Raw genomic sequence first — 15,988 nt, forward strand, 5'->3', positions numbered from 1 at the left:
TCTTTGTATTGGCTATATAATTAGGGGAGATGCAGGTAGGGCACCCCGCAAGGGTCTAGCGTTAAGTGGATTCTGGCTTTAAACAAGAGGTGTAAAGGGGGCCCTTAGAGTTTTCTTTAACATCTTCAAGCCAGTCCTCCAGGGACATAAATTGAAATTTATTCTTTTTTTGAGAGAGGGTCTTGTTCTGTCACCCACGCTAGAATGCAGTGGCACGATCACAGTTCCCACACTCAAGTGATCCTCCTACCTCAGTCACCCCTAGTAGCTGGCACTATAGGCATGTGCCACCATGTCTGGCTAATATTTGCATTTCTTGTAGAGATGGGATTTCACCATGTTGCCCAGGCTGGACCCAAACACCTGGACTCAAGCAATCTGCCCACCTTGGCATCCCAAAGTGCTGGGATTATAGGTGTGAGCCACTGCACCGAGCTGAGATTCATTCTTGCAATAATTATTTACTGGGGGCCTACAAAGTGCCAAGCACTATGCTGAGAAGGCAGAAACCTACTCAGAACACCCATGCATTTCACATGTCACAAGTATGGCAGAAGTTTAGGAGGATAAGATTAGTGGAAGAGAGACCCTTAAACAGTTACAAGTCTTTCTAGCACCAAGATCATTTCAAAAAAGCTGACTGACATCCCCAGAGTTAAAAGTTATACTTATCAGTAGGAAAGAATAAACAGCCTACAGATTTCCTTAAAGGGGACATTGGAGAAACAAATACAAGATAGTAACTTCCTATGAACAAATTTAGAAATCTGCCTACAGAAGTGTGGCTTTGCAAATGTTTTTCTTCCTCTACCCTTTGTTTTTAGCCCCAAGGTGTTTCCCTTTACCACTTAAAAATAACTGCTGATGCAGCTGAGGGATGGATTTGTCCACTCACAACCTCAGAATACATAATTCTTAGGCAGATCTCACTCTAGCTTCCCAAAGCGACAACTGCACAAAGTTATACCAAGATCAAAAACTGGTACTTCTGAGCCCAGCATGGTGGCCTGTAATCCCAGAACTCTGAGAGGCTAAGGCAAGAGGATTGCCTGAGGCCATGAGTTCATGAACAGCCTGAGCAACAAAGTAAGACCTCATCTCTGGAAAAACAAAGAAACAAACAAACAAAACAGGCACTTTTGGGCTAGATTTGTCCCACAGTTTACATAATCTAATTTTAAAAGCCTGGGCATACACTCTAGTTTTGGCCAAAATTTCTACCACTCCCTGTTAAGTAATATCTAGCCAACTCCTTACATTTGTGTGAGTGGCCTCGTCTCTGCAGATAAATTTGAGTTTATGACCTTTTATAGACATCATTTCCAGAGGCAGTTATTTTAAGGGCATCTACTGGGACACACACAAAAACCTTTAAAAAAATTTTTCAGGCCGGGCGCGGTGGCTCACACCTGTAATCCCAACACTTTGGGAGGCTGAGGAGGGTGGATCACAAGGTCAGGAGATCAAGACCATCCTGGCTAACATGGTGAAACCCCGTCTCTACTAAAAATACAAAAAAATTAGCCAGGCGTGGTGGTGGGCACCTGTAGTCCCAGCTACTCAGGTGGCTAAGGCAGGAGAATGGCATGAACCCAGGAGGTGGAGCTTGCAGTGAGCCGAGATAGAGCCACTGCACTCCAGGCTGGGTGACAGAGCGAGACTCCATCTCCAAAAAAAAAAATTCAGAAATATATAGACTTATGATATTGACTTAGTACTTTATATAAAGTCTCATTCTGTAAAACTGATAGAATGTATATTTGTGTAATTTTCAGGGGAAAAGTTTGGATTATTTCTGATAGGCTGGATAATGACCCCCTTTCCCCAAAGATGTCTAAATCCCAATCTACAGAACCTATGAATGTTGTTTTGTTACATGGCAAGGAAGAATTAAGGTTGCAAACAGAATAAAGGTTGCTAATCATCTCACTTTAAATAAGAAGATTATTCTGGGTTATCCAGTGGGCTCAGAATGATCACAAGATCCTTTAAATATGGGACAGGTAGGCAGAAGAGCATCACAGTAATGCAGAATGAGAAACACTCACCAACCAGAGGCCTGGAGCAGGACCAAGGGCGGCCTCTAAAACCTGGAAGACACAGGGGACAGATTCTCCCCTATGGCCTCCAGGAAGGAATGCAGCCCTGCTCACACCTTGATTTTAGGTGAGACCCACTTCACATTTGTGATGTACAAAACTAAGATAAATTTGTGTTGTTTTGAGCCAAGTTTGTGGTAATTTGTTACGGCAGCAACTGAAAACTAATACAGTATTAAAGAATTTGAAAAACACAATCCTTTTGAATCTATCCTAAAGATTTGGTGATAAAAACAGGCAGTTACATTATGGCACATACCACAATAAAATTTTAGCCATTAAAGTAAATCTTTCAAGAATGTATCCACATGGATCAATATTCCTAGTATACGGACAAGGCAAGGTTAAAATTACATATTGTGTTAGTCCATTCCTAAAAATAACCCTGGAGGGAAAGACATTCAAACATTGTATGTCCTTAATTCTAGATGGTGAAAATATAAGATTAATCTCCTATTTTCCAATTTTTCTAGAGATCAAAAATAATCAAAAGGAAAAAATGATGGAAAAATGGAATTCTCAGTTCATTTGAAGAATACAGATTAGCAATTAAAAAATACAGCAGTATCTCAGGAAATAAACATTATTCTCATTTTACAAAAAAGAGTGTATGTGAACTTTAAAAAAATCTACACTACAATATGAATTGATATTATCTCTGGGTAGAATGCTAACAATTTTATTTTCTCCTTTACTGTATTCACTAAATGTTTCACATTAAATGTTGTATTACCTTTGAAATCAGAAGATACATTGTCTAAAACTGATACATCAAGAAATAGTTGTATAAGCATATTACCTAAACACAGAGGTTACCAACAGAAATTAAAAGTGGTTAAAAATGACTCCTGGGGAACTGTACGAAGAGGAAGGTGAAGGGAAGAAATGGTTGCTTTCCATTCTAAATCTTTTCACACAATCTATTCTTAAAATCAGACAAGGCTGTGGTAAATTTTTTCAATTATTAAAAAAAATTATTTCTTCTAATAGGAATAGGCCTTTGAGAACCCTATTAATTGTAATAGGTTTCAATTCAGTTAGTCACTCAAGTATTATAAAATGCAACTGGATTTACAGAAATAATTTCCTACCTACACTGACAGTATATTTAAACTAAAAAAAAGCATACAATGTACAAACAAATTTATTTACAAAAATTACAATAATTACAAACTGTACAAATTGAGACAATTTCCCATGCCTCCAACAGAAGCCAAGAGCCTTTACTGTCAAATGGGAGTTTTTGTTACTTTTAAATGACACACAAAAAGAAATATGATGCCTATTCAGTCATCCACTGCCAGTTTAAAAATGCTTTTCTAAATAATTCCAAGAAGCCTATTAGTGATATGTATATGGATAATTTCCCTCAACTCTATTTCTAGAATGGCTATGTACAAATCCAGCAAAACTGGAAAAGAACAGGGTAAGAAAGCACATAGCAACTGCTTTTTCAACAGTAAATTTTGACTATTCCCCTAAATATCTCCCTAGTGGCTTAAAACTAAAACTATGGTCTTTGGCTTTAAAAAGAAAGTCAAAAAATTTTGACTTTTAATGACTGCACAATTCTACCAAAGCCAGTGTTTACCTGGGTATTTTTTGTCACCTGTAGTTTACATTTCCCTGCTACTGTTAAAGAAACAGAATTCTACAGTATTCAATTCTGTATATTGTCTTTTACGGTTTTTCAATCAGACTCACTACTACTGCTTGAGGAGTCCGTTGACATAATCTCTACATCATCTTCATTTTCTTTATTATGCCCAGGAGGTTCCAACAAAAAGTCACTACTATGATTTGGTGGTAACATATTCATCGACATGTCATTTGACTGCCATGGATACTGTGGAGCAAGGACATCTGGAGAAAAAAAGAAGCATAGATAAGAACAGCTCTATCTGTAATTAATCTAGTTCTTACTTTTCCCTTTATGCAACAATTTGAAGTATTTTTTTTAATTTTACTTTTTTCTCTTCTTTTTTTGACACAGGGTCTCATTCTGTCACCCAGGCTTGAGTGCAGTGGCACGAATACATCACTGAAGCCCTGACCTAGGCTCAAGCAATCCTCCTGCCTCAGCCTCCTGAGTAACTGGGTTACAGGTATGCGCCACCATGCTTGAGTACTTTTTAAAGTTTTTGTAGAGATGAGGTCTCACTATGTTAACCAGGCTGGTCTCCAACTCCTGGGCTCAAGCTATCCTGCTACCTCAGCCTCCCAAAGTGTTGGGATTACAGGCATAAGCTATTGTGCCAATTTTTTTAAGACTAGGAAAAAAATACACATTTAGCCAAATTAATAAAAATCAAATTTATCAAGGAAAAGTTGATATTTTAGCAACTGGGGACTTTTTTTAAAAAATCATACTACTCTGTAAGAAACTAGTCAGTTGACATAATTTTTCTTTTGTAAGACATTTGTAATTACAAATTTTTCCTATATCTATGTATCTATTATATGCATATGTAATACATACTTATGTATACTAGGTTATGTAGATTATTCTACATATTATAAACAAGTAATAGGTACTTTAGTATTATAATAGATTTGAATGATTTCTTGATAGAGGAACTGCTATTGTAAGTGACTCTCATCAAAGAGAGGTTGATTAGCAATGTATGCATATGAAATACCTTAAAAAAGGGCCCAAGTCACATTTAAAGTCTGTATTTCTGAAGCAAAGGGACAGAGCACATAAACAGGTATAGTTCAAGACTCAAATAAAGAAGGCAGATTTTTAAAGGGTCAAAAGAAAGAGTTATGGTATTAACTAGAAAGGTATGCCAGTTAGCTTCAAATCTACCCTTCTCTCTGGCCCCTGAAACCATTTCTCCTTTGCCAGCTGCCACAATTAAGTTTTGTCAGTAGAGGGCACAGGTGGGACTCCACTAGCAAACAAGTTTCACTTCCTGGATCAGGTGGTTTTGTCTCCTTTACTGCTGTGACGCCTGGTTGGTGTGCAGGACATTAAGTGGTGTTCACCACAGCAACTTTCAGTGGCGCCTCTAAAGGTGGTTTCCTAGCAGGTTTCACCAGAATCCCAAAGGGCAGCTTCCCAGCAAGTCTCCCTGGAACCCCAGTGGGTAATTTCCTGCTTGCCAGCTCTGGCCTCTGATGCCTCATCTAACTTCTCTGCCATGGAGTGGGCCACATTACACTGCACCCTCTCCAATGACAGCACCATGATATGAGAGTATCGGCCTTGGGATGGAGCTGGGGAAGACTGTTTTTAGGTCTGTCCCTTCCTTGGTCCAAAATGTGGCAGTGACTCCCCATATCTGTTTTTCCTGTACTTTTAAAACATGAGAAATATGAGGTGATATCCAAGGATATCACAGTTGAGTTCCCCGGTTGTACTTTAGGTAGCTAACAAAAATGATGCATACAAAGCATTATTAATGACACAGGGACAGCCTTATGATGTAACATTAAGCAAAAAATGTATAGGGGAAAAAAGGAAACAGGCTAAAATATTTAAAGTGACTGCCTCAGAAAGGGTATATTTTTTTCCTTTTTTAAATGCCTTTTTCTATTTCCCAAATGTTCTACCACATCAAAACAAAAGTCACCTACAAACTATAAAAGATGAGGAATAATATAAAACAAATATATATAAAAATAGCACAAACCTATGAAAAACTTGAGGAAAACTGAAGCTCAGAATGAACTGGGTCTCACAGAAATACTATTTTATAAAGTTATAAAAGTTTATAAAAAGCTATTGTTATTCATTTTGTTAACTTGGGGGTTGTTCAGGAGTGTGTTCACTTTATTCCGTAAACTATCTTACTCTATTTACATAGCATGTTTCACAATTATAAAAAAGCTATGTTTAGAGCAATAATTTAAAAAGAGAGGCCAAATGCCTGAGGAAGACAGTGTAATATTTACAAATAAGAGAAAGGCAGCTTGTTCTAATTTCATACCTCCCTCAAGGAGAATCTTTAGAGCAGAATAAACCGGCAAAGAATCTAGCTATTACAATGAACTGGGTCTGAGAGCCAGGCACACTGGCTCACACCTGTAATTCCAGTACTTTGGGAGGCTGAGGCAGGTGATTGCTTGGGGTCAGGAGTTCGAGACCAGCCTGGCCAACAGGGCGAAACCCCATATCCACTAAAAATACAAAAATTAGCCAGGCCTGGTGGCACACGCCTGTAATCCCAGCTACTCGGGAGGCTGAGGCACAAGAATCACTTGAACCTGGCAGCCGAGATTTCGCCAACACGCTCCAGCCTGGGTGACATAACAAGACTGTCTCAAATTTACAAAAAAAAAAAAATTGTGTCGGGAATCTCAAACTTGCTTTACCGCCAGATATTCCAACCTTGTCATCTCTGGAAAACCCTGATCTGTTTGAAAACACTCTTCGGCTTAACATTACCTGGCAATCTTCCTGCTGCAAGTGCATCTCCTGGTAAATGGCCATTCACGCCATTAGTGGAAGGATTGTTCATCTGACCCAGTAACCCACTTCTCATCTCTAAATCAGTTGGGTAGGGTCTCCGGGGGTCCCCTAAAACAATAAAGACTGCATTTAATTCAATCATATTTTAAAAAATAAGTGTTAATATGTTCTTTGACATACTCATTTTCCCTGGTTCATGCTGAAAAGTTCAGGCTACATTTTCAATTTTGAAATACAGAAGTCATCTGGCCAGGTGCGGTGGCTCACGCCTGTAATCCCAGCACTTTAGGAGGACGAGGTGGGTGGATCACCTGAAGTCAGAAGTTCAAGACCAGCCTGGCCAGCATGGTGAAACCCCGTCTCTACTAAAAATAAGAAAATTAGTCAGGCGTGGTGGCACGCACCTATAATCCTAGCTACTCGGGAGGCTGAGGCAGGAGAATCGCTTGAACCCGGGAGGCAGAGGTTGCAGTGAGCTGAGATCGCACCACTGCACTCCAGCCTGGGCCACAGAGCAAGACCCTGTCTCAAAAAAAAAAAAAAAAAAGAAAGAAAGAAATATAAAAGTCACCTTATAAATTGTTATTAATAGCATATTACTTTTTAAAATACACGCATTTTAATTTCTTTTCTGAATCTTCCCAAGAATACACTATTTTCTATACTTTAAAAAAAAAGAGATGTCATTTTTTTGTAGACATTCCAGATGACAACTTAAGAAAATTATAATAATCTCAATTATTCAAACTTAACTGTATTTTCTAGCAAGAAAATGACAATGATTATGCTGCAAGGGAGAAAAAATCATGACACTTATAAGACAGAAAGGACTGGAATGTTTAATAGAAGGACTGTCTCAATTTAAAATCTTTTTTTTTTTACATTTTTCATCTTTTTGTTTTACTTTTATTTTCCTCATGCCACCTTGTCTAAGATAAAACCTTTTTCTAACCAACCTCTTTGATCTTGTAATTCAGAAACTAATTCGTGTAAGTGGCAAAATAGCAGGAGCAGGTAATGTCCATCCCAAACATGAAAGCATACTAAATAGCAGTATGTGGTTGACAAAAACTTGACCAGATTTGGATTGACTTTTTGGGCACATCTCACCAACTGCAGATTACCCATCCCCAAAATTATAGTCACCCTTAGTGCTTTCAGCATGGTAACACAGCACCTTCAGAAGTTATTTTGAAGTGGAGATAACTACTAATATTTCCCCTTCCTCCAATAAGGCTGCTACCTTACGTCTCCTGTTTTATGTTTCATCCACTGTCAATATAGTTGCAGCTTGATCCTCTCTTTTGCTGTCTAATTATCCCAGCTCTTTCCAAGCCTGTATGTTCACTGTTGGGTGCACAGCGCTTTGTCTTTAGCATCTAAGAGAACTGGAATTGTCTTTCTCAGGCTGGAACCTTTGTGGAAATCCTAATGGCTCTAAAGAGTTTGCTTCTGGCCAGCCCTGATAAAATGGTATATAAATCCAAAGCTTTAGAAGCATCACATTATTATCTTGTACTTTAAAAAATTATCAATTTATTATTTCAAAAGACGAAAGAAACACAGTCCCTAGCAACAATGGCTTCATAGAAAACCAAATTTATAAAACCCATGGCCTATATCATTACTTATAAACCATTAAAGATGTGAAAATATGTGGCAGAGGTTTCTAAGGATAAATACATTTTAAATTAAATCTATGTCTGTATAAAGTCACCTAAGAATCTTCAAAACCACATATATCTAGTATAATAGACGAGTATGTTTACCTGGAACCCAGGTCAGTGGAGCACATACAGCATTACTTGCACTGATCCTATGTGCATACTTAATTATTTCTTCAGAGGAGATAGCACCTGAAAGAGTTTTAAGAGGACAGTATAACCTGTAGTCTAACAAACATACAAGTTTAGAAATGTATCTATCAGTTACACATCGTATTTAATTTTAAATTATCTGAAAATAAAATAATCTCAGTCACCTGCCTTCCTTAACAATACCTACATGTTTAGTATAAACTTAAATCTCCAAAAACAGGACACTAATCCAGAAAAATTAGCTGACATAAACAAATTTTGGAGATTAGCACCATAGCACTCAATAATCTCAATTATTAACTACCGTTAAATACCATTACTCTTCTGAAAGCAATAGTGAGCACAAATAAAATAGAGAAAACAGTGTTTCATTTCTCAAAGACATCCAAGCTATGAAATCAGAGCAGACAGTTCACACCACTCTGTTCGATCAATATGCCCTAAGGCTCTTAAGTAGACCTAAATAGAAAGATGTCTACAATGTATTCATTAGGTAAAAAAAAAACTAAACTGCTAAATAATATGTACGGTATGACCCGATTGTTCAAAATGTATGTACATATATGTATTTGTATTTTTATTACATACATACTCACAGATCTAGAAAAAAAAATCTAGGACATATACCAAACATTAATAGTTACCTCTGAGAAGTGAGAACCACACACTTCATTTTACAAACTTTAGATACTGTTTCAATGTAACAAAGTGTATGTGTGTACAATTTTTGAAGATTAAAAACAGAATCAAACAACGGTCTAGAAGTCAACAGCCAGCCTCAGCCATCTCTCCTAGAGATTTGTTTCTTGCTACAGCAGCCTAACCTAACTCTCAAAAGAAAATTAGCTATTTGGCTGGGCGCGGTGGCTCATGCCTGTAATCCCAGCACTTTGGGAGGCCGAGGTGGGCAGATCACGAGGTCAGGAGATCAAGACCGTCCTGGCTAACACAGTGAAACCCCGTCTCTACTAAAAATACAAAAAATTAGCCGGGTGTGGTGGCAGGCGCCTGTAGTCCCAGCTACTCGGGAGGCTGAGGCAGGAGAGTGGCGTGAACCCGGGAGGCGGAGCTTGCAGTGCGCCGAGATCGCGCCACTGCACTCCAGCCTGGGTGACAGAGCGAGACTCCGTCTCAAAAAAAAAAAAGGAATATTAGCTATTTAACAGAAGCCTTTGAAAAAGGGACAGCAAGGCAGGAAGGTATGTGGGCCTCTGCACCACCAAATGTGCTTATATGCCAAGGGTATAACTGGCTCTGACTTCATGTACGTCTGGCTCTGACTTCGTGATGTTTCAGTCCCAGCGCAGCTGCCCAATGGATGTCTTTTCACTCTCTCTGTCCTAGCCTTCAAGATTTGGTACAAATCCCACTTCTAACCCACACTTCTCTTTCCCTCTCCCACCAATTTTATAAACTCAGTTTTTACTGCACATTTGGGCACACAGCCATAAACTGCCTTGTATTAATTGCTTTTTATAATCTGAAAAAAGATGTGATACTTCTACCTCCCTCACAAAACCCAGCACAATGCTAGAACACAACACACTTTACAATAAAAATTTACTGAATCTTTTCAACAGCAACAAATGATTATCAGTAATATCCTCTTGTATTGGTTTCCTGAAACCAGAACCTTAACTTTTCAGGTCATTCAGTCTTCCCATGATACTAACCTTTTCTTGCTTTTTCTATTGACTTGAGTTTCTCCTTCGCTTGGTAAACAGCTGTTGCCTAATTTAAACAACATTAAAAAAATGTGGTTTATTCTTCAACTATATCAAACTTAGTTTTTGGCTTAATTCACAAGATCCTTTAGCCTACAAGAACAATCTTCGAAACTTGGAAATCCCAACAATTTATTTGTAATGTTCTGAAATACCACTTGACATTATTTATTTCAGTCATATTTAATGAAATAAATATTATACTTAGGAACTAGTCTCCCATTCACAAATTAGTTGTAGAAACAAAACATAAATTGGATTGTCTTTTTCTTCACGTCTTCTACCATAAACATGCAGAAGACACCCAGACTATGGACGACCCCAAAAGCATCCTATTCTTGCAAATAGTTCAAGAATAAAATACCCTTTTCTCCCCTAGTTTGGAAGATACAACCTTGAATTCATATTCTTATTCGTTTATATATCAGCTCAATGTTTAATGACTTTATCACAAAAACACTCTCTCCAAGCCCCCAGGTACACTAAAGGACAAAATGAAGTTAACCTAGTATATGCATATCTTCGACTATGACACAGTGGTTAAGAGTATGGAGTCAGGCCAGGCACAATGGCTCACACCTGTAATCCCAGCATTTTGGGAGGCCGAGGCAGGCAGTTCATTTGAGATCAGGAGTCTGAGACCAGCCTGACCAACATGGTAAAAACCCATCTCTACTAAAAATACAAAAAATTTATATGGGCATGGTGACACACGCCTATCTCAGCTACTTGGGAGGCTGAGGCAGGAGAATCGCTTGAACCCAGGAGGCAGAGGTTGCAGTGAGCCAAGACTGTGCCACCGCACTCTGGCCTGGGCAATAGAGCAAGAGCAAGACTCTGTCTCAAAAAAAAAAAAAAAAAAAAATATGGAGTCAGAGAGATCAAGGTTTAAATTCAATCTACTTTTTAGCCTCCATGGGCAAGTTAGTTATTAAAGTATTGGTTTCTTCCTCTAAATGACGACACTGACTTGATATAAACTGTTATGAAGATGGAAGTAATGCATATAAAATGCAAGGCACAGGGCCTGGTGCCTAAGTGCTCAATCAATGTTAGTTACTACTATTTAAGTCATGAAATTCAGTTTTATGGTCCTGTGTTCACTGTCTTTAATTATTTATAACACAAAGTGGGAAAATCAAACAAAGTGGATACAATTATATGAAAAATGCTTAAGTTTCAATAAACAGTAATTGAAAGTCTGTTAGTATCCTGCTAACTACAATAACCTAAAAAATTAATACACCTGAGACTCAAAGGAAATAGACCAAACTATGAATAGTGGCATTCTTTCCGCAGCTGAACTAAAGACAATTTTTTCCCTCTTCTTTCCATTTTTCTGTATTTTCTGAATTTTGATAAGCAAGTATTACATACATAAGGATTTTTATATACATATTTACAGATTTTAATATATATATAATATACACAAACATATAAATAATATATTTTGAGACAGAGTCTCCCTCTGTCGCCCAGGCTGGAGTGCAGTGGGGTGATCCCAGTTCATTGCAACCTCTGCCTCCCGGGTTCAAGAGATTCTCCTGCCTCAGCCTCCCAAGTACCTGAGATTACAGGCGTGAATCACCATGCCCAGCTAAATTTTTTTGTATTTTTAGTAGAGATGGATTTCACCATGTTGACTATGCTAGTCTTGTACTCCCGACCTCAGGTGATCTGCCCACTTTGGCTTCCCAAAGTGCTGGGATTACAAGTGTGAGTCACTGTGCCCAGCTAATTTTTTTTTTTTTTTTTTTTTTTTGAGAGTCTTGCACTGTCGCCTGGGCTGGAATGCAATAGCGCAATCTCAGCTCACTGCAACCTATGCCTCCCAGGTTCACGCGATTCTCCTGCCTCAGTCTCCTGAGTAGCTGGAATTACAGGCACACACCACCACACCTGGCAAATTTTTTGTATTTGTAATAGAGACAGGGTTTCACTATGTTGGCCAGACTGGTCTCGAACTGAGACTAGTCTCAATCACAGACTGACCTCGTGATCCACCTGCGCTGGCCTCCCAAAGCCCTGGGATTACAGGCATTAGCCACCATGCCCGGCCTGATTTTAATATATTTTTAAAAACGATTTACTAGTGAGTTGTTTCCTTAGTAGAGGTGATTAATTTACCCTGAACTGCCCAGGCTTCTAGTTACTGGAGCTCATTTTAATACATTTGTTAAGAGATTAATCAGTGGTAAGGATGCCAGCAATGTCTGGTCGACGTGAGAATCAAGCTCAGCTATTTCTGCAATACTATCATGTTATATTAGTTAGTATTTAGTGAAGTAACTGGGCAAATAATAGCAAATAAGTTGCCTCTTTGAAATAGTAGCCAAGAACAGCAAAGGGAAAACTAGGATCCTTGATATATGTCCAAATCCTACCTAGATGAGGATGAATGACTAAATTAATGTCAATTTTAATCAATTTATAAAATGTGTATATATTTTTATTGATTTCAAAATATATAAAAAATGAAAAATTTCCCTGATTTTTATGCTAAGGATCAGAGACCAAAAAAAAAAAAAAGAGAGATTTAGACTACTGATAATTAAAATTTATATCAGACCAGGATAAAAGTAAAACTTTCCATTTCTATAATTCAATACTGTAAAATCTTTAAGCAACGAAAATGTGGCTCACAAGTAATGCAGACTATTTGAAAACAGTAAGTAAAAAAGAGAATGACAATAGCCTTTCATTTAACCACTGGCAATGGTGAGTGACAAGATATCACCTTTAGACTTGGCAAGTCTAGTTTTCTGCTCTTCAAAATATTGATAACAGATTTTTCAGAAACAGATTAAACAACATCCTTTTTAACCTTAAGAACCAACCTCTGTCAACTTACCAGTATTTGTTCTGCTTCCTTTAGCTGTTTTTGTAGCTGCTGAATATCACTGTCTCTCTTCTCTACTTCTTTTTCTAAAACTTGCATTTCATGATGAATTTTTCCCTGATTAAGTGCCAATTTCATTAGTTCTTGAAATTCCCCATCTCGGTGAATTAACAACTCCAGGACCTGTCAGATAACAGTCAATTAAATCAGACAATAGACTACTGAAAGGCTGCATTCCAATGAAACAAAGAACCCATAACTGAATTGGCTAGGCTATAAATTTCAACACCTTCAAAATTTTATTCCTAATTCTTGTTAAGAATAAAAAGAGCCTACCTATGATTATTTTGCGAAACATTAATATCAAACTTTTCTACTTTTTCAGCTATTCTTTCATACAAAACAAAATAAAACTAGCCTTTCAGAACTAGCAATATGGCAACATGAGCAAGTTTAGTGATTTCCTAGGGAAGACACGATTTTAAAGTTTATCCTTATGGCTGGGCACAGTGACTCATGCCTGTAATCCCAGAACTTTGGGAGGCTGACGCGGGCAGATCACTTGAGGTCACGAGTTCTAGACTGGCCTGGCCAACATGGTGAAACCCCATCTCTACTAAAAATACAAAAATTAGTTGGGTGTGGTGGCGCCTAAAATCCCAGTTACTCAGCAGGCTGAGGCAGGAGAACTGCATGAGCCTGGGAGGTGGAGGTTGCAGTGAGCCAAGATCACGCCACTGCACTCTAGCCTGGGTGACAGAGTAAGACACTGTCTCAAAAAAAAAAAAAAAAAGTTTATCCTTAAAAATACAATATAGGCCAGGCGCGGTGGCTCACGCCTGTAATCCTAGCACTTTGGGAGGCCGAGGCAGGCGAATCACCAGAGGTCAAAAGTTCGAGACCAGCCTGACCAACATGGAGAAACCCCATCTCTACTGAAAATACAAAATTAGCTGGGCGTGGTGGTGCATGCCTATAATCCCAGGTACTCAGGAGGCTGAGGAAGGAGAATCGCTTGAACCCGGAGGCAGAGGCTGTGGTGAGCTGAGATCGCGCCATTGCACTCCAGCCGGGGCAACAAGAGCGAAACTTCATCGCAAATATATATATGTATATATAAATAATGAAAGTTCTCCCAAAATTTGGTAGTTGAGATGATTTTAGGTGGCACCAAGAACTTAAAAAAACTTTTACACTTACACATTTGTGCTAATATATATTAGAAAAAACTGAGACACTGAAACTCTGAGTTTATGCACAGTACTGTTTACAATGAAGATGATCTTAAAAATACAGTGATTTCGGCCAGGCGCAGTGGCTCATGCCTGTAATCCCAGCACTTTGGGAGGCCGAGGTAGGCAGATCACAAGGTCAGGAGTTTGAGACCAGCCTAACCAACATGGTGAAACTTCGTCTCTACTAAAAATATAAAAATTAGCCGGGGGTGGTGGCACATGCCTGTAATCCCAGCTACTCAGGAGGCTGAGGCAGAAGAATTGCTTGAACCCAGGAGGCGGAGGTTGCTGTGAACCCAGATCACGCCACTGCACTCCAGCCTGGGTGACAGAGCAAGACTTCGTCTCAGAAAAAAAAAAAAAATACAGTGATTTCATAAAACAGTAAACAAACAAGTGGTATGCAGATACGGCAAAAACCATGAAGGCTAAAACACATAAAATAGAAAGTCTGGTGGTTCATATCTCTAGTCCTCCCTCTGCTAGCTGTGTGACACAGGGAAAGTTACCAGCCTCTCTGAGCCTGTGTTCTTAATAGGAAAAGGAATATAATATTAATAGTAGCCATTACATGAAGCTATTGTGAGGATTCATGATATATTGCACTTTAAGTACATACAGGAAGAGTTCAGCAAAGGCTAGTTATTACGATCACTACCCCAGTACAGAATTAAGATGCAAGTCTAGTCTAAATATCCTTACTTTACTGTGTTAAGTAGAGAATACTACTTCAGAAAGAAAATATCTATCAAAATTCAGAATCAATTTTAAAACTATTTAAAAAGATTTGTTGAAGACTAAAAAGTACAGGTATGCCTCTTCAAGTTCCTTTTGACATGAAGTTCTTCTCATTTTATAGGAATTCTTCTAATACAATAGACAAAAGACTGAGCTACAAACTGCCAAATATTAAGAGTATTTTAAATAACAACAGAAAGCTTTTTCTGTAAAAAGTAAAGTATATTCTATTTATTTAACAGACTTCTAATCCTCATTCCTCCCACATTGTAGGAGAAAGCTAGGTTTCCATTTCTATAAAAGCTGTATTATTAAAGCAAGTAGTACACAGTAGTTCCCTGACAACTTTCAAGAAGTTTATACAGGTTGAATTAATTTGTATACTACCCATGAGTAAAAAATATTCTCTTTAGATCTTATTGTTCAGTAGAAAAAAATTATTCAACTAAAGTCAGAAGACCTAGGTTCTGGTTCCACTCACCATTAACCTCTACCTCATCCGTCCACCCTGGAGCTTATTCTCACAGGAGGTTGAACTGAACATCGTTAAGATCCTTTCTAATTCTAAAATTCTATATAAAATTATAAATATCCAAATAAAATGGTGGCTAGAAAATTTTCAAATGGGCACATCCCTCTCTAATAGTAACAGTTTCAATGAAAATTACATAGGAAGCCACAGTACTAAGACACAATTCACAAATTGCTACTCTTTAAAAAGTACAAGAAAGATCAGTGCTGATTATAGGTCTTAATTATCACCTTCTGAATAATCTGTGTGCCTGGCTCATAGCAAGCATTTAATAAGTGTCTATCAAATAAAGTCAAGCCTTGCATTTTACTTCTTGCATACTTTGTATAAATTCCTATTTAATCCCACGGGTATTAACAGAGTACCTGAGAGACTAGCAGTCTTCTATTAACATATTTATCTCTAGCCTCTTTCTTTTTTGAAAAAAACAAAACAAAAACCTTAGTACCCCTAAGGTTAGCTGTTTCTCCTAGCTTGTGGCCTCATCTGGATCCCCTCCTCCCCTTTTGAGGCTCACTGACACTTTTCTATTGAGTCCGTCAGATTTCCCTGCCCTCAAAATATAAGACAGAACTAAGGTAATGATGCAG

The 15,988-nt window shown here is 38.1% G+C and overlaps 1 protein-coding gene across 15 annotated transcripts in view; it reads right to left on the reverse strand.

The window, feature by feature from the left end:
• MED4 (mediator complex subunit 4) overlaps positions 1 to 15,988 on the reverse strand; it is a 180,155-nt gene that overhangs the window by 21,872 nt on the left and 142,295 nt on the right. For 7 of the 15 annotated variants that reach the window (XR_008538675.2, XM_063792522.1, XM_054664926.2 and 4 more), the window contains 5 exons: positions 12,906 to 13,076; positions 10,004 to 10,061; positions 8,283 to 8,369; positions 6,490 to 6,621; positions 3,804 to 3,962 (listed from right to left, as the gene is read on the reverse strand). Coding sequence is in view for 14 of the 15 variants with exons in the window: in XM_063792522.1 (XP_063648592.1) it covers positions 3,804 to 3,962; positions 6,490 to 6,621; positions 8,283 to 8,369; positions 10,004 to 10,061; positions 12,906 to 13,076 (607 nt within the window). In the remaining variant the exon portion in view is untranslated. Of the gene's footprint in view, positions 1 to 3,225; positions 3,963 to 6,489; positions 6,622 to 8,282; positions 8,370 to 10,003; positions 10,062 to 12,905; positions 13,077 to 15,988 lie in introns of those variants that run through there. The other 8 variants (XM_063792527.1, XM_063792525.1, XM_063792528.1 and 5 more) reach the window with 2 other exon arrangements.

Source organism: Pan troglodytes, chromosome 14 (assembly GCF_028858775.2).
Source record: "Pan troglodytes isolate AG18354 chromosome 14, NHGRI_mPanTro3-v2.0_pri, whole genome shotgun sequence".
NCBI lineage: Eukaryota > Metazoa > Chordata > Mammalia > Primates > Hominidae > Pan > Pan troglodytes.